Source organism: Muntiacus reevesi, chromosome 22 (assembly GCF_963930625.1).
Source record: "Muntiacus reevesi chromosome 22, mMunRee1.1, whole genome shotgun sequence".
In the NCBI taxonomy this organism is placed as follows: domain Eukaryota; kingdom Metazoa; phylum Chordata; class Mammalia; order Artiodactyla; family Cervidae; genus Muntiacus; species Muntiacus reevesi.
Window position 1 is genome coordinate 26,889,429 of NC_089270.1, and position 18,915 is coordinate 26,908,343.

The 18,915-nt window shown below is 39.8% G+C and overlaps 1 protein-coding gene across 1 annotated transcript; it reads right to left on the bottom strand.

Moving 5' to 3' along the window:
- Window positions 1-4,982: 4,982 nt before the first annotated feature.
- LOC136152841 (growth-regulated protein homolog beta) lies at window positions 4,983-6,976 on the bottom strand. The gene is made up of 4 exons (XM_065914298.1): window positions 6,832-6,976; window positions 6,625-6,748; window positions 6,428-6,511; window positions 4,983-5,680 (listed from the first exon to the last, which is right to left on the bottom strand). Exons 1-4 carry the CDS (start codon window positions 6,920-6,922, stop codon window positions 5,665-5,667), a joined length of 315 nt encoding a protein of 104 aa, XP_065770370.1. The 5' UTR covers window positions 6,923-6,976; the 3' UTR covers window positions 4,983-5,664.
- Window positions 6,977-18,915: the final 11,939 nt, after the last annotated feature.

An 18,915-nucleotide genomic window follows, 5' to 3' on the forward strand; every position in this document is an offset into this window, starting at 1 on the left:
CTTAAACAGTTTTATAAATGACTTTCATTATCCGATACAGCTCATTTATTTATTTATTTATGTGTGTGTGTATATATATATATATATATATATATATATATATATATACGCACACTCACACACACACATATATATATTTGCGTTAACAAACCCAATACCAAAGCATTTGTTTCCGTTTCCTGGGGCTGTCATAAAAAAGTACCACATACTATGTTGCTTAGAAAACATAAATCTTTATCTCACCATTTTGGAGCCTATAAGTCAAAAATCATGGTGTTGGTAAGGTTGGTTCTTTCCTAGATCTGGGAGGGGAAAAGCTGTTTCCAGTGTCTTTCCTTGGCTTGGGGACGGTCATCTTCTTCTTCACATGCTGTTCTCCTTGTGTGCGTGTCCCTCTCTAAGTTTTCCCTTCTTGTGAGGACACCGGTCACATTGGATAACTCACCCCAATGACCTGATTTTAGTTTGATTACTTCTGTAAAAACCTTATCTCCAAGTGAGGTATTGGGGGTTTGAATCTTAATCTATGAATTTGGAAGGTGGGAGTAGAGGATGCAATTCAACCTGTAGCAACACTTAAGTGAAGAATCGGTGATTACCGAGGGCTAATATAGCCAGAAGGTAAACATAGTCTAACAAGAATGTTTGCTTTTTTGGCTAATTCTCATTGAACAACTGTTACCTGAAGGACTTTTGCTGGACATGAAGTATTTAAAGAGTAAAAATTGAGTTTTTGCTCTTGAGAAGTTCATGGACTATAGGGAGAGGCAGACATGTGAACAGATTAAAGATGGTGATCTGTGTTATAATATATAAGTACCCTGGAGGCAGTGGAGGGAGGACCTCCCCCTCAGATCCAGGAAAGACTTTACAGCAGAGGCAACACTGGCGTTATTACAGAGGAAAGGAAGCGCATATTAACACATATTTGTGAAGGGTTGCTGTGGTCTGAATGCTTGTGTCTCCCCTACAATTCACATGTTGGAATCCTAACCCCTAACGTAATGGAGTTAGGAGGTGGAAGTCTTTGGGAGGTGATCAGCTTATAAGTGTGGGACCCTCAAGAATGGGGTTAGTACCCTCATAAAAGTGACCCCAGAGGGTTCTCTCATCCCTTATGTCTTGTGAGGATACAATCCAGAAGAGGTACTTCACCCAGCTATGCTGGCTTGGACTTCCTGACCTTGGACTTCCAACCTCAAGAACTGTGTGAAATAACTATATTTTGTTTATAAACCACCCAGTCTGTGCTATTTTGTTATAGCTGCCCAAATGGACTAAGACAACAGTTTTGGCATGTTGAGAAAATGGAAAAAAAAAATGCTATTTCAATATCAAAATAAGTTGCAATAACTTGACAACATGGTCAGACCTTGGCCTTTTTACAAACCAAAAAGTTAAAAATAAGTTAGAAATACTACTCAGACATAACCTTAATTTCTTTGAGTCTCATTTTTCTTCCACACTAAAATCACAAAATACTGTGTTATAAGGTGTTTAGATATTATGATGATAATAGGAAAGGATACAAAGATAAAATAACCAAGTGTTCAAAGACTCAAAGTAACTTAGTTTTTCAAGGCTTAAAATTAGGCTCAGAAAAAAAAAAAAAAATGGCTCAGGACATCATGATAGTTATGAAGGAGTTGGCTAAAGAAAAGGAGTTGGCAATAGAAATTGGCATTGACCTTCCATTGGTTCTCTTTGATCAATACTAAGTCACAAATGCATAGGGTGAAACTCCACAAGTTCAGGGAAAGGACATCCATAGATGTTCAGGCTGAGCAGTTCTCAGAACTCTCGTGGAGTGGGGAGACACTTGAGGTCCGACTTGTTAGAGAGTTTGTGAGCACTCAGGGCATTCAGCAGAGACACAAAAGAGATATGACTCAGCAGCACAATTAAATGAACTCCGAAGCAAAGAACTCTCTCTAGACCACCCTAACTAAGCTGAAAAACAAGCCTCAAAAAGATCAAGCTGATGCTCCAGTAACTTAGCTGCCCGCCAGAACAGAGGCTAAGACTCCAAAAGAAGAAAAGAAAATCTTGATGTTCCACAACAAAACATACAATTTTTCCTGAATCCAAACAAAAATTACTACACGTGCCAGGAAGGAGAAAATCATAACCCATACCAGGAGGAAAATTCAAGCAATAGAAATAGACTCAGAAAGGACAGAATTATAGAATTAATATATAAGGATATTAAAATACCTATTATAAATATGCTAAAAAATTTAAAAGAAAATGTAAACATGATGAAAAGAGAAGTAGAAAAATATATATATATGTTTGTAGTGCAACTTCTAGAAATGTCCAGTTAGAAAATAGAATACACATCCACTAACTCCTGACCCTCAGTGAGAGTCGTCTCATGACAGGCCATCCAACCTGTGAGCTGAGCAGACTCCTCTGCTATTTCACCCCCTGCACCCATACTCCCAAGCAGAGAAAATTCTCAAGAAAGAAGCAGGAGAGAGGAGCTTGAGTTGGGAAGCCACCAGAAAAGTATAGATGTTGCCCATTGTGACTTCAGAACTCATCGGTAAACAGAGGGGATACAAGTGGGGCATCAACAGTAAAGGTAGGACAAGCCCTTCCCTTGGTTATTTGTATGAGAAGTCCCAGAAAGGAGAAATAGCAGCATCTGTGATTCTGGATGGGCCCCCACTGTGCCATCATAGGTCTGCCACCTCTGCCATCTCCCAGTGTTTCTCCAGTTACTTCTGGAAGTCCTGAGAGGACATCTCTTGATACAAACTCACAAAGAAAGATTTGCAATAACAAAATGGGATACGCCATACTGTCTCCTGTCTAGCTCTAGTTCATTTAGTAACATTGCTCAGGAGATCTCAGTCACTGCGGCCATTGCTGTTTCCGGCTGATGATCCCTCCACGTTGTGACATAGCACGTAATATTCTTTTCCCACTTCCTTCAAGCTGTGACCACAGCCTCACATGCTTTGCACTTCACTTCCTGCTGTGATATTTCCAACGGGAACTGCCTGGGAAATTCGATGTCAAAACTACACTGCATATCCACCTGATCCAGCCCTGAAGCTGAGATGATGCCCCCGGAGTTGGCCTTGAGGACCAATGGCAGATTCCTGGAGACACCGATAACATTTAAATCGCTGTATAACTTCAGGAAGAGTGTTCTGTCTTTACCTTTACTGGGTAGAAGGGAAATTAAGGTTAGGTCAGGAACTTACCCTAGAGCACACAGTCTACAACTGATAGAGCTGGAATTTACTCTGAAGTAAATATGATTCTTTGAAATGGTTGTCTTTATTCACCGCATGAATAGCAACATCTTTTTTGCTTTTCTGGAGCTGTGTTCTATATTGACAAGAGCTAAGTGGCCAGTATAGCAAGGTCCATGTTTGAGGGTAAGGACTGGTCTTAAGTGTGAGGGCTTAACTGAACTCTCTCTCAAGTGGGTCACACTTGTAAACATTTTCCCATGTCCTCTGACTTAGGATTAGGGAGCTAATGCTAGCCTTTATGGAGCATCTAGACAATTGGCTTTAATGTATTCTGTAGTTCACAGTTTCTTTCTTCTCATCTCATAATCAGTACATTGGAATTATGAAGAGATGATCATTTTTTAACTTTTGTAAGTGTGAAACAAACCTCACAGAGGCTGTTTCTTGCTACCTGTGTGTGTGAGCTGTGCTCAGTCATGTGGGACTCTTTGCAACCCCATGGACTGTAGCTTGCCAGGCTCCTCTGTCCATGGACCTCTCCAGGCAAGAATACCGGAGCTGGTTGCCATTTCTTACTCCAGGGCATCGTCGACCCAGGGATCGAACTCACATCTCTTCTGTCTCTTGCATTGGCAGATGAATTCTTCACCTCTGAGCCACTGGGGAAGCTCTAGAGGGATGGAGATAGCTAAATGGAGATAAAACTGACATAAAAACCTGTTCTCTTGACTGCCTGGAGATCCTACTCTAGTATAAGGAGAGGAAAACATGCTGAAGGGTGGTAACTAACACATTCAAATCTTAAAACCATTTTACTGCATTTGATAAACTGATGTAAAGGGTTGGGATAACCTTAAACTCTGGTGAGATTTTTTTTTACCATCTGGGCCACCAAGGAAACCCAAACTCAGAGATACTTATAAATGAAAGTTAGAAAACTGAATCCAAACATCAATTAGATCTTTTATAGATTAATCAGCCACTCACTTTTTGTGCTTCTATTGATGACACAAAATATTTGAGTTCTGAAGAAAAAAATCCTCTTTATTAATCATTTCACTGCCAGTTTCATTAAATTGTTAATAGTTGTTTGAAAAATCCTTTAGCCAAAACAATGAAATGAGGGTTGTTTTTAAGATAGCTACAAGAGAAACTTTCTTGGTGGTCTAGTTGCTAAGAGTCTGCACTCCAAGTGAAGGGGGACTGGGGCTCCATCCCTGGTCAGGGAACTAGAGCCCACATGCCTCAGTGAAGATAAAAGATCCTGCGTGCTGAAACTAAGACCCAGGACAGCCAAATAAATAAATAATTATTTTTTTAAAAATAAAGAACAGGTAACATTTTTTAAAAAGATAGCTACAAGAATTTAAAAAAAGAAATTTTTAAAGAGGTATACTTGAGCAGCAAGGGAGCAAGCAGCTCCTTATAAAAAACAGCAATATATTATTATTGCTCTCATAATATTATAGCGACTCTCACACTAAAGGGAAGGGGCCAGTGCACAGTTTGGAAAAGCACATTCTTGGGTTGGTGAGAGCTAAGGGGAGTGACAGCTATCAGCAGATGAAATTAAATATAACATAGATTGATTTATCTGTGTAGCAAATGGATGTCCAAGAGGAGAAAAAGAAGCTAAGAAACGTTGATGTAAATAATCAGATTTATCCAGTAAAGGTAGAATTTTTCCTCAGAAAAAAATGAAATAAACAGTGTTTAGTTTGAAATATTTTATTTTCATGTTCCTTGTAAAAACATCAATAAATATTTAAACTTCTCTTTTCTCAGACATAGAAAAGCACTGCATAATTAACATGAAACAAGGCATTGTGCCTTACAAGAAAGACATAAAATGTCCAAAGGATATTTAGAACATTGCAGCTCTTAAGGTTTCAACATGAGAAATGCTGACCACATACTGTGAAATCATTTCAATAAATAACAAACATTCTTTTAAACATTTACAAACACATGCATTTACAAAAACATTTACAAAAACAAGCATCCCCCCACCCGACAATGAGTTCACTATCTGTTTCCATCCTCCAGCTTCTGACACAAGGGCCAGAATAATGTGGGCTCCTCAGAAATATTAAATTAATGACTGGCAAACATTTGCAAACCTTCTACCTCAAACTCAGTAAGAATCAGGACTAAATAAACTTTTTTTTTCAGAAAATAAATAATGCCAATAATGATAGGATGTGCAAGTAGATTTGATCACATCCTTAATCATGTCACATGTAAATATTAACATAGAATCTTTGAAACTCAAGCAACACATAAATAAATAAATAAGTAAATAAATAAGAACAAGAATCCTCCTAAGAGATGTTCAAACATATTAAGCCTGATCCAGGTGGTCTTAGGAACTGGTGATTCCTCTTTTCCCGCTTTGATTTCTGTAGGGACAGGGCCTACTTCTGGAACAGCCATCCAAGAGCTTCCATTTTCCACCTGGTCAGTTGGAGTTGGCCCTGCAAGAAGAAAAGGTCTTCCTTAGTAGCTGCTCCAGAAGACTGAAGCAGCACTCTTCTCCTTTCCCTCTCCCTGGGTTCCAGTCTGAGTCCAGTCTTCCCAGCCTGGCATCAAGTGGTTACTGCCTGCCACCTGCTATACTGTGTGGCAGATGCCTCTAGGCTTTCTGATACTCTTATTTAGGAATGGAGGTGGGGCCTGCAGTATTCACGGTATTATTGGCTACAAATAACCAATTCTATTTGATGCTGAAGTTGAAGCTCCAATACTTCCGCCACCTGATGGGAAGAGCTGACTCATTTAAAAAGGCCCTGAGGCTTGGAAAGATTGAAGGCAGAAGGGGATGACAAAGGATGAGATGGTTGGATAGCATCACAGACTCAATGGACATGAGTTTGGGTAAACTCCGGAAATTGGTGATGGACAGGGAGGCCTGGTGTGCTGCAGTCCATGGGGTCACATGGAGTTGGACACCACTGAGCGACTGAACTGAACTGTCCAACACCAGTGTGAATTTTAATGAAAGTAGTTTAACCCACATTCATTTGAGAGGGGAGAGTCAGGGGCCATGATGGAAAGCATGGGCAATGTCCTTCTGGCATCAGAGCAGATTAATGACCTTAATGGCAAATTTAATTCTGAAATAGTGATTTTTCATTCCTTCAGCTAAATCCTAGGTTTCTCTGATATAATTTTCAGCAGGCAGAATGACTCCAGTCACACGACGAATAAAAACCACAACTCACTTGTTTAGCATCTTATCGATGATTTTCTTAACCATGGGGGCGGCGGGGTTGAGACACACTTCCTGACCAGTCTTGAGAGTGGCTCTGCAGAGAGAAGGGAGAATCCACGTGAGCTGGGAGGTCCATTTGGGGGACGGGGTGAGGGCATCGGCACGGTGGGTGGTGATAAAGAGGGCAGCAGCAGAGGTGACACTTACATGACTTCGGTTTGGTCGCAGTGGGGGCCGGGGGGCGTCACCTTCACGCTCTGGATGTTCTTGAAGTGAATCCCCTGCAAGGTCTGCAGGCACTGGCAGCGCAGTTCGTTGACCACGGGCGCCCCTGCGGGAAGGACAGAGTGTGTTAGGGGCTGTCCTCACGGGCACCCACCCACCCCCGTCCCGCCCTGGGGATCCGGGTCTCACCTGCCGCGCGCCGGCCGGAGGCGACCAGGAGCAGGAGCAGCATCGCGGCGCGCAGGAGCCGGGGGGCGGCGGCGGTCGCGGCTCGGGCCATGGGTGTCAGCTCGGAGGGTCTGTGTCTGCGGCGGGAAGGCTGGCGGGAGCGCTGGCTGAGCGGGCTCTGTGGCTCCCCGAGCCGGGTGAACCCCTTTTATCCTGATCGGATGGGAGTTGCCAGCCCCGGGGTCAGGGAAATCCCTGGTGCGGAAGGAAGGGGCGGCCCCGCCCGTCTCACGCGTAATCTGCGCACTGGGGTGTCATCCCCGAACCCAAATCCCCACGGCGGGGTGAGTCGCCGCCACGCTGGGGCTCCAGCCCGGATGGGGGCTGTGCGTCTCAGGCCACCCAGGGCGAGGGGAAAGCTCTGGGGACACTGGGGAGAAACCCCCAAGGAGCTGGGGAGATGGTCTTAGAGAGAGACTTAGTTTTCTTTACTTTACCGGGGAAATTAAAGAGAAGTAAGCAGGTAGATTTTGTTTAGTTATCTATCCTCTGCCTCTCTACATTCACTTTTGCTTATTTCATACTTGAGAACTGGGATCAATGTCAAAAGTTGAATTCTTGGTTAATTTCAGTGAAAGTTGAGGGCTGTAAAAGGACCTACCGTTTTGGGTCCTGCTCAACTCAATATTCTCTTAACAACACTGTAACTTTCAAAATTCGAGACAGATCTCCTCTTCCAGGTAAGAAGGGTTCAGAGTTGGTCTGAGAATGTGGGATTGGTGGTCACTCTGAAGCTGTGGACGAGCTGGTCAGGGTCTCCTCTTCTGGTCTGTCTTTGGACAAAATAGAACCTGGACACTAAAGAGTGCTTTCAGCAGCATAGCACCCTGGCACGGATGTGTGCTGATGAAATAAAGATGAAAACACATATGAAATCCTGTTCCATTCTCTGATGGGGGACCGTCAGTGTTGGTCCTCCTTTTTCTTGAAATATTGATGTCTCTCTTTTCTGACCGGAAATTTCAGTTTTTTCACCTGATGCCTTTACTATTTTTTCATCAGACGTTTTAGGGTTCTTGCATTGACTCAACATGAAGTCTAGAGGTTTAAGTGTAGTTATCCAGGTTGGCTGAAGATACTTTCAAACTATACTGTTGTAGAAAACTCTTGAGAGTCCCTTGGACAGCAAGGAGATCAAATCAGTCAATTCTAAGGAAAGTCAGTCCTGAATATTCACTGGAAGTACTGATGCTGAAGCTCCAATACTTTGGTCACCTGATGTAAATAGCCGACTCATTGGAAAAGACTCATGCTGGGAAAGATTGAGGGCAGGAGGAGAAGGGGCACTAGAGGATGAGATGGTTGGTTGGCATCATCGATTCAATGGACATGAGTTTGAGCAAACTCCGGGAGATGGTGAAAGACAGGGAAGCCTGGTGTGCTGCAGTCTATGGGATTGCAAAGAGTTAGACACAACTGAGCAACTGAATAAAAGCTCCAGGTTGGATTTAGACCTCCTGGAGACGTGGGAGTGGGAAAAGAAGAAAAAAGTGGCCCCTGGCCTAGGGACAGGCATCTAGGAACAGGGCTCTGGGCAGCCCAACTTGGTGGGTGATAACTCACATCCCACAGGCAGCCAGCCTACAGCGATGCCGCTTTCATTGCTACCTGTTACCTACACAGAAGGCTGTATATTGTGCTCATTTAACTTATATGCTTATTTAACTTCTATGCAGAGTGCATCATGTGAAATGCTCGGCTGGATGAAGCACAAGCTTGAATCAAGATTGCCAAGAAAAATATCAATAACCTCTGATACACAGATGACACCACCCTTATGGCAGAAAGCAAAGAAGAACTAAAGAGCCTCTTGATGAAACTGAAAGAAGAGAGGGAAGAAGTTGGCTTAGAACTCAACATTCAGAAAACTAAGATCATGGCATCTGATCCTGTCACTTCATGGCAAATAGATGGGGGAACAATGGAAACAGTGAGCGACTTTATTTTGGGGGGCTCCAAAATCACTGCAGATGGTGACTGCAGTCATGAAATTAAAAGACGCTTACTCCTTGGAAGGAAAGCTATGACCAACCTAGACAGCATTTTAAAAAGCAGAAACATTACTTTGTCAACAAAGGTTTGTATGAAAAGAAAGCTGAAAAGAAAGCTGAGCACCAAAGAATTGATGCTTTTGAACTGTGGTGTTGGAGCAAACTCTGGGAGATGGTGATGGACAGGAAAGCCTGACGTGCTGCAGTCCATGGGGTCACAAAGAATCGGACACGACTAAGCGACTGAACTGAACCTACACACTGTTAAATGTTTCCTTGCTCACCTCACAGTGGTTATGAGAAGTGAGTTAACATGTGTGAGAGTTGACTGGGAATAAATGCCTTATAAATGTTTGTTAAACAGATAAAATAGAAATAGTTTATAATAGCCAGGACATGGAAGCAACCTAGATGCCCATCAGCAGACGAATAGATAAGGAAGCTGTGGTACATATACACCATGGAATATTACTCAGCCATTAAAAAGAATGCATTTGAATCAGTTCTAATGAGATGGATGAAACTGGAGCCCATTATACAGAGTGAAGTAAGCCAGAAAGATAAAGAACATTATAGCATACCAACACATATATATGGAATTTAGAAAGATGGTAACGATAACCCTATATGCAAAACAGAAAAAGAGACACAGATGTACAGAAAAGACTTTTGGACTCTGTGGGAGAAGGTGAGGGTGGGATGTTTTGAAAGAACAGCATCGAAACATGTATATTATCTATAGTGAAACAGATCACCAGCCCAGGTGGGATGCATGAGACAAGTGCTCGGGCCTGGTGCACTGGGAGGACCCAGAGGAGTCGGGTGGAGAGGGAGGTGGGAGGGGGGATCGGGATGGGGAATACATGTAACTCCATGGCTGATTCATGTCAATTATGACAAAACCCACTACAATATTGTAAAGTAATTAGCCTCCAACTAATAAAAATAAATGAAAAAAAAAAGTTTTTTTCAACATAACCTAAACACAAACACTATCTGTTATGAATCTTATTATAAAGAAAAAAAAAGTAATGGAAATGTTCACCTCTCTATTTTTCTTTTTATATTTAAAAAATTTCTGTATTAGTTTTTTCAAAAAGTATTCACAGTTACACTCTACTAGGAGATGTACTTACATGGAATTTGGGTGGTTTTGCTTGTTTGCTTTTTGTTGTTACTTTTCAGATCTATCATTGATTTATTTTGTGGCCTTACTTTCAATCACCTCATCTGTTAGAAAGGAGTTTGAATTTAAGACTCTTCACCTTATTTATTGGAAAAGTCTTATTAAAATGAACAATTGCCTTTAAAAATATTCTAGTGTTTTTCAGTATGATCCTGAAAGAAAAACCTGGAGTATTAACATTTGTATTGAAAGTGAAAGTTGTTTAGTCTGTCCAACTCTTTACGACCCCGTGGACTGTAGCCTTCCAGGCTCCTCTGCCCATGGAATTCTCCAGGCAAGAATACTAGAGTGGATAGCCTTGCCCTCCTCCAGGGGATCTTCCCAACACAGGGACTGAACCCAGGTCTCCCACATTTGGGGCAGATTCTTTACTGTCTGAGTCATAATATTTGTATTAAGCAATAGAAATTAAAAAACAACATAAAGACTATAAAATATGATGACAAGCTCAGGAATAATTGAGAATTTGTGTTATTTCTTCCCTTGTTATCAATTATTTTGGGGGATTTCGTGGGAAACAGGCCAGGTATACAAAAGTTAGTCTTTAAAAGTTGTAAAATGTGTTGTTTTGTTTTCTAATTATAAGTAATGCAGGCTTAGTTTCTAAAGTTTATAAAAGTCAGAAAGGCATGAAGAGACTATTTTTCCTCTAATCTCTCTTAACTTTTGTCTACAGCACAGATTTAACAAGTCACTGAAAATTTGCTTTTTTTTCTTCAGCAAACATGGTAGCTGACAAGTTATAAGAGTACACAGGGTTCTGGGTGAATACGAAAGATGCTGTTTAATTTATTTAGTTGTCACATACCATTGGCAAGTTACTAAGCCTCTGTACCCACCTCAAGTTGCAGCACAATGATTTGGTGCCAAATTCCAGGCTCTCTTCTAAGAGTTATACAAATATTGACTCATTCAATCTTTCAAGCATCTCTGTGAACTTATTTGTTATTATCTTTGTGGTACTTTTTAAGGTTACAAATAAGGAAACAAGTGCAAAGAGATTAAGGAACTTCCCCAAATTCATCAAATATTGAAACTTGGGACTCTAACCCAGAGGAAATGACTTTTAACCATTGTGTTACTATAACAATGCTCTGTGATATATGATTTAGAATTTTCAGGGGATTTCCCTGGTGGTTCAGTGGTGAAAATGCCTCACTTCCAATGGAGGGGACATGGCTTCCATCCCTGATTGGGAAACTAAGATCCTGCATGCTGAGTGGTATGGCCAAAAAAAGGTTATTTAATTAATTAAATAATTTTTTGGACTTCCTTGGTGGTCTAGTGGTTAAGAATATGCCTGTCAATGCAGGGGGCATGGCTTCGATCTCTGGTCCCGGAGGATTCCACATGCTATGGGGTAACTAAGCCTGTGCTCCACAAGAGAAGCCCCTGAAATGAGAAGCCCACACACCACAACTAGAGAGTAGCCCCTCCACTCTTGTTGCAACTTAAGAAAGTCTGCATGCAGCAGTGAAGAATCAGCGCAACGAAAAAAAAAATTCCAGAGAGGAGTGATTTTTAAAAATCTGTTTATAATTCCACTAGCTGAATGTTTCAAATTTACTTATTCTAAAATGCAAACACAGTATATGACAAGACTCCTCCACAGTTTGGTTTCACTAACAGCATAACTGTCTCCTGTGTCATTGATCTAGCCTGAAATATTTTCTTAAAGTGTCCAATTCTGGTAAAAATAGTAACTTTACCATAGAGAAATCTAGCAAACATTTTCTTATCTAAACAATTATGTTGAAGGTTAATATCTTCAGTGTGATGTCATGTGGATATCATGGACTCCCTGATATGATGTGATGAGAAGGGCACGTCACCTCTTTGGTATTCCTTCCAAAGGTTCACATGGTTTTCAGTCATAAGGAAAACATTTTTCAAACCTAATTTGAGGATTCTTAAATAGCAGACTAGTATTCTCGATAAATTTCAAGATTATGAGCATTGGAAAAGACTGAGAAACTGTCACAGGCCAGAGGAAAACATAGGGACATGACAACTAAATGCAATGTGGTAACCTGGATTGACTCCTGGTACAAAAAGAGGACAATAAGTGAGAAAACTGTTGAAATTCAAGTAAATTAGTAGTAGTGTGCCAATGTCAGTTTCTTAGCTTTGACCAATGTACCACAAGGATGTAAAATGGTACAACAGGGGAAAAAATGAATGAAGGGTACCCCAAAGCTGTATTATCTTTGCAAGTTTTATAGTTCAAAATTATTTCAAAATCAAAAGGTTCGTTTTTTAAAAAAACTTATCTTTCTAAATCAAGTTAGAATACCACTATAATGAAATCAGTAGATATGCATACTTTACCTGATAGCTTCCTAGAAAGGGAATTAAATTTTTTGCTGAGTTCATATTTGCTTAAATCTGGAAATCCAGAATATCTGCTGTCCCATTTTGGATGCTTCATCATGTTTCATTGACTTAAAAAGTTTGTCTTCAGCATTAATCATGCTGTCCAAATCTCTCATCTATTTCTTGTAACTGATGAAAACCAGTAAGTGTTTGCTGTAATGGTCTCTGGACCCAACCCAGAACTGACGTAAATGAATATGTTCAGGGAAAGTGGGACTCCAGTTTATCTATAGGAGCTGCCAAAAATAAAGGGGTAAAGTAAATGAAGCACGTCAAGAGGTAGCCAGCATTTATAAATCATATAGAATTTGACTTCTGGGAATGGCAATCAAAATCATTGTTTTTGGAAATGAAGCAAAAAGATTTCTTTTGTGGTTGTTATTATTTTCTCCTTCATATGCCACTTGAATTCATGAGATCCTTATCAACCCAAATACAGAAATATTTATAAGCAAAGGAATGCTTAGTTTAGTACAATAAACAAATTCATTTTCTTGTTTGAACAAGTGCCTCTTTAAGCCAATTAACTTTTGCAAAAGTTGAAGACCAGGTTTTTATGCACAGTCTTTAAACCCATGAAAGCCATGACTCTTAAGTAAATGAAATTAATTTTAAACTGGAAGCTTCAGCGGTGACATTCTACCAACCCTGCAGTTGTTATGAACCTTTTGAAACTTACCATTAGTAAAATCCAGAATGCTCACATCTTGGAGGTCCACTGTTCTATCCCAGTCATTGCTGCAGCAACCGGCTGCAAGCAGGTATAAACTTACATCTCCTCACTTCTGCTCTACTTTCTGCACCAAGGTTTCTTTATCACCGCCATGAAAAAAATTTCTTGCCCAATAAGGAACAGTAGGCAGTCAATGAATATTTCCCCCTTTCTCATGTTTCAGGCAGATATTCTGCATGACTTCTCAAAGGTTCCCCAACAGGATTGAACCCCATTTGCCCACACTCTCTCCTATTTTACTTTTTCAAATTCTCCAGTTCCATACATAAGGAATATTTCCCCAAATAAATCTGCCTACATTATAGGCTGATGACTCAGGTTCAGCTTTTTGGTGGGAATACCTTGGCGAAGACGCTGCTCCATCCTGAAAACTAACTGCCAGGAAGATAAGGGCAGTGTCACTTTACTCTACCCCTAGCTTGCTGTGAGAACTTATTCCCTCTCAACTTCAGTCTCCGTGTATCCTACAATGATCTCGTCTGATGTAATGACTCTGGCTCTGGGGAGAGAAAAACAAAGATGTCTGAACATGACATTAAATTTCTGGATCCATCTGTCTCTACAGGCCAATGACATTAGTGTGTACCAGCATTAAGGTGTAGGGGAGGAGGATGTATCCTGTCTTCTCTTCCTGGTTCTTTGGTTGGCCTAATAATTAAGTTGACATAAGATAGATTAACAGGAGAAAAATGAATTTAATTTAATACATACAGGAGTCCCACAAAAATATGACTCAAAGAAGTGATCAAAACAGGCAGTTTTTTGTCTTTGTTTAGTCATTAAGTCATATCTGACTCTTTGGGATCCCATGGACTGGAGTAGCCCACTAGATTCCTCTCCATGAGATCTCCCAGGCAAGAGTACTGGAGTGAGTTGCCATTTCCTTCTCCAAGGGATCTTCCCAAGCCTGAGATTGAACCCGAGTCTCTTGTGTCAGCAAGCAGATTCTTTAGCACTGAGCTACCAGAAAAGCTCAGTTTATAACTTTTAGGCAAAATAGAAACCCATTTGTGAAGAATTGACAAGACAAGGGTGTTTGGGCATGGGGTAGTGTATTAGTGAAGAAGTAGAAGTTTATTTATTCATCTTTCTTGGCCCTAAATTCTCTGTCTCTCATGTCAAGGATGTCCCTTTTATTCTCCTGGTACAGGAAGGGTGCCTTTCACATGGGAAATTTATTTCCTGCTTTCACAAGGGCAAAGGAGGGTCAGAGTGTTCTTCCAGCACCAACTGTTTCTTAAGGAACTTTAATTTAAAATAATCAATGTGCCAATTAATCTCCTAGTCTTGAAAATGCATCAGTTCAATCAAATATATGTCTCATTTTAGGAGGTGGTAATGGCAGCTGGGCTCCCAACGTTATGTCTATATTGTGTGAGAAATCAGGTAATTAGTAAGGCATTAATATGGAAACAAAAGAAATAAACCATAGCTATGATTGCAGCAAATTATAAACCCGTCTCTGAGTTTTGACGATAGCCAGTTGAGAATATTTCTAGATGCCAGGCTCAAAGCATCTTCAGATAGATTGGGGAAAGGCAGTGACAACATGACAAACTTTCCTGGTTTACAGTTTGAATGTCTGTGATGATCTTTCTAAGTGGCACACATAGCAATAGGCAAGAAGACTGTTGATTTGTGAGCTGTTGTGATTTCTATGAAGTTTATGTGAAATTATCCAACTTCAGTTCTCATGCCTTTGCTTTTTTTTTTCTCCCCATTGTGCCATGAGGCTTTTAGGATCTCATTCCCCCAACCAAAGATGGAACTTGGGCCATGGCAGTCAAAGCCCTGAGTCCTAACCACTGGACCACCAGGAAACTCCCTTGCACAGCTTTGGAAAAAGGGCAATTTTATTTCTTAATGATTTCAAGTCATAAGTTTGGGAGAAAAGTTGGAAATGCTAGTTTAGACAGCTGAAGCCACGTATTGGAGGAAACTATTAATAGAAGAATTCAGGATCCAGTTAGTTCACAGGTAGAAAACAAAATCTCAAAGGTAATTAACAGCTCTAGAATCTAATATCCATAAAGGTGTATCACTGAAACATAATCTTTCTCTCTGTAAACATTCCACTTTTTTTTTTAATCAAAGATAACAACAATAAAACTAATTTGTTTGTAAAGTAGATCTAGTCTCAATACATTTGACCTGATTATTACATAAGTTCAGCAAGAGTAGTAATTAGCCATATAGGCTCTTTTATGTTTGCTTTGCTGGAGCTTTTCATGAGGAATCTCAGACTAGACCTTTAGAAATCCTTTTGAGGCTAGGGACTCAAGTCAAAGAGTTGCTATCAAGTTTCAATGCCTACTCCTCTTTTATGTAGGTCCCCAAAATATCCTGAGGCTCCTGCACCTGCCAGGGAGTGTCCTTCCTTCAGTTCAGTTCAGTCACTCAGTCACGTCTGACCCCCTGGACTGCAGCACGCCAGGCCTCCCTCGATCACCAGCTCCATCACCAGCTCCTGGAGCTTGCTCAAACTCATGTCCATTGAGTTGGTGATGCCATCCAACCATCTCATCCTTTCTCGTCCCCTTCTCCTCTTGCCTTCGATCTTTCCCAGAGTCAGGGTCTTTTCAAATGAGTCAGTTCTTCCTATCAGGTAGCCAAGCTATTGGAGTTTCTGCTTCAGCATCAGTCCTTCCAATGAATATTCAGGACTGATTTCCTTTAGGATGGACTGGTTGGATCTCCTTGCAGTCCAAGGGACTTTCAAGAGTCTTCTCCCACACCACAGTTCAAAAGCATCAATTCTTTGGTGTTCAGCTTTCTTTATAGTTCAAGTCTCACATCCGTACATGACCACTGGGAAAACCATAGCCTTGACTAGACAGACCTTTGTTGGCAAAGTAATGTCTCTGCTTTTTAATATGCTGTCTAGTTTGGTCATAACTTTCCTTCCAAGGAGTGAGCATCTTTTAATTTCATGGCTGCTATCACCATCTGCAGTGATTTTGGAGCCCCCCAAAATAAAGTCGCTCACTGTTTCCATTGTTTCCCCATCTATTTGCCATGCAGTGATGGGACCAGATACCATGATCTTAGTTTTTTGAGGCTGAGTTTTAAGCCAACTTATTCCCTCTCCTCTTTCATTTTCATCAAGAGGCTCTTTGCTTTCTGCCATAGCCGTGGTGTCATCTGCATATCTGAGGTTATTGATATTTCTCTTGGCAATCCTGATTCTAGCTTGTGCTTCATCCAGCCCAACATTTTGCACGATGTATTCTGCATATAAGTTAAATAGGCAGGGTGACAATATACATCCTTGACATACTCCTTTCCCAATTCCAATTTAGAACTAGGCTGTTGTTCCATGTCTGGTACTAATTGTTGCTTCTTGACCAGCATACAGATTTTTCAGGAGGCAGGTACCTTACTTACCTGGTAAAGCTGCTATGAACCCTTCAAGAAAGTGCCAGACAGATTTTTCCAAGGAGGTTTATTGGCTCTGTAAAGTCCACCTTATTTTCTTAGAACTGTCTGGTCATATCTTAGCCTGTGTATGTGTGTATATGCTAAGTTGCTTCAGTCTTATCTGAATCTTTGCAATCCTATGGACTGTAGCCTACCAGGTTCCTCTCTTCATTGGATTCTCCAGGCAAGAATACTGGAGTGGGCTGCTATGCCCTCCTCCAGGGGATATTCCTGACCCAGGGATCTAACTCTTGTCTCTTGTATCTCCTGCATTGGAAGAATCAGAGTAAACGAGTTAACTGTCTATAGATGACAAAAGACTTAAAAATTACAATGGTTAAAGATCAGATGAAAGTTTATTACAATGCAATTGACAAGGAAATTTAGTTATTTCTGTGACACACAGTATTTTAGGATAATAAATCAGAATGCATCAGATTTTTTGGAATTTCATATAATTACTAGAACAGATATTAACATATTAATAACATTCACCCATATAATATAATCTAAGAAGTTTTTCATGTAGTTTAATGTACCAAATGAGCCTAATTAATGTAACATCTCTCTCTTATTCTCCTTCTCTATTTTTATATGAAGAGAAAACAAATCTTTTAACATTTTCCAGGGGCCCTCTGGAAAATCCCAAGTTAGTTTGAGGTCAAAAAAATTATTTAGAATTTGATTTGAGGAAGTGTGTCAAAAATATGAAAGATTTTGAACACTTGATTAAAAGGAATCATTATGAAACAGTACCTACTTATCCATTTAACCAAAATAACAATAAAAGATTTCAAAGGCAAATATAGAGGGCTACATAATTCTGAGCAAAACTTAGCTGTTTTACTATTAAGAAGACTTGGTTTACTTACGTAATCAAAGACCAATGATAAAGATAACATGAAGCATAAGAAATTATTATGAAAAGACACAAATTCTTTGTTTTCTAAGCAGATCAATTTAAAAGATAAAGGAAATTCTTTTATGATATCTTAACAAGAACTGAGTAATAATCGAAGAAAACTGTCCTCTTAACAAATGAAAGAAAATTAAGTTACAATTTTGCATAAATATGCTATTGATATTAAAGTTTATGTTTAAAACTCTTATAATAAATCCATTTAATCTTACCCAGTTTGATCACGTGTAAAATTCCTTTCCTAAGATTCCTTTTTTACAAACTTTCTATAACTTTGTACGTTCACTTTAATTTCTCTCTTATTCTCTTTCCCATTATAAAATAATCAGCTTTAGGATAAAGTTACTTTATTTTCTTCAACAAAATGCATCATAAGTTTTCATAGCTTTTCTTACCCAAAATACACATCTTATTTTTCCTGTATACAGAAGTGTTTCCTTTATTATAATACTTCTATTAATAGTAGTTTTAATTATATATATTGATTAGAATTCTTAACATTTAGCTAACTTGATTTCTAGTTAAAACTAAGAAGTAAGCAATTGTGAGCTGTTATGTCAATATAGGTCCATATAGTCAAAGCTATGGTTTTTCCAGTAGTCATGTATGGATATGAGAGTTGGACTATAAGCAAAGCTGAGTGTCAAAGAATTTGATGCTTTTGAACTGTGATGTTAGAGAAGATTCCTGAGAGTCCCTTGGATTGTAAGGAAATCTAACCAGTCAATCCTAAAGGAAATCAATTCTGAATATTCATTGGAGGGACTGATGCTGAGGCTGAAACTCCAATACTTTGGTCACCTGAGGCAAAGAGCTGACTCATTGGAAAAGACCCTGATGCTGGGAAGGATTGAAGGCAGGAGAAGAATGGGACGATGGAGGATGAGATGGTTGGATGGTATCACTGACTCAATGGATGTGAGTTTGAGCAAGCTCCGGGAGATGGTGAAGGACAGGGAAGCCTGGCATGCTGCAGTCCAAGGGATTACAAAGAGTTGGACATGACTGAGGAACTGAACAACAAAAGCAATACCAGCATTCTTTAGTTTGGCAAATTTGTGAATATGTTTTACATTTTTTAGTAGGATGCATGTCCTCACAATATAACAATGTTTTAAAATGTAGCAGAAGATATGGTCATTAAAAACTAAATATCTTTAGTTTTTCTGTAATGAGAAGCCAAAAGTGGACAAACTTAGGTTTAATAATCAGTGTTTTTATATTTTATCTTATTTGTAAATGATCTAGAGAGTCAGTAAAATTTCATCATTCAATTTAACATAGCAAAACTTTCTTTTTTTTATTAATTTTTATTGGAGTGCAGTCGCTTTACAATGTTGTATGAGTTTCCTCTGTACAGCAAAGTGAATCAGCCATATGTACACATATACCCCCTCTTTTTTGTATTTCCTTCCCATTTAGGTCA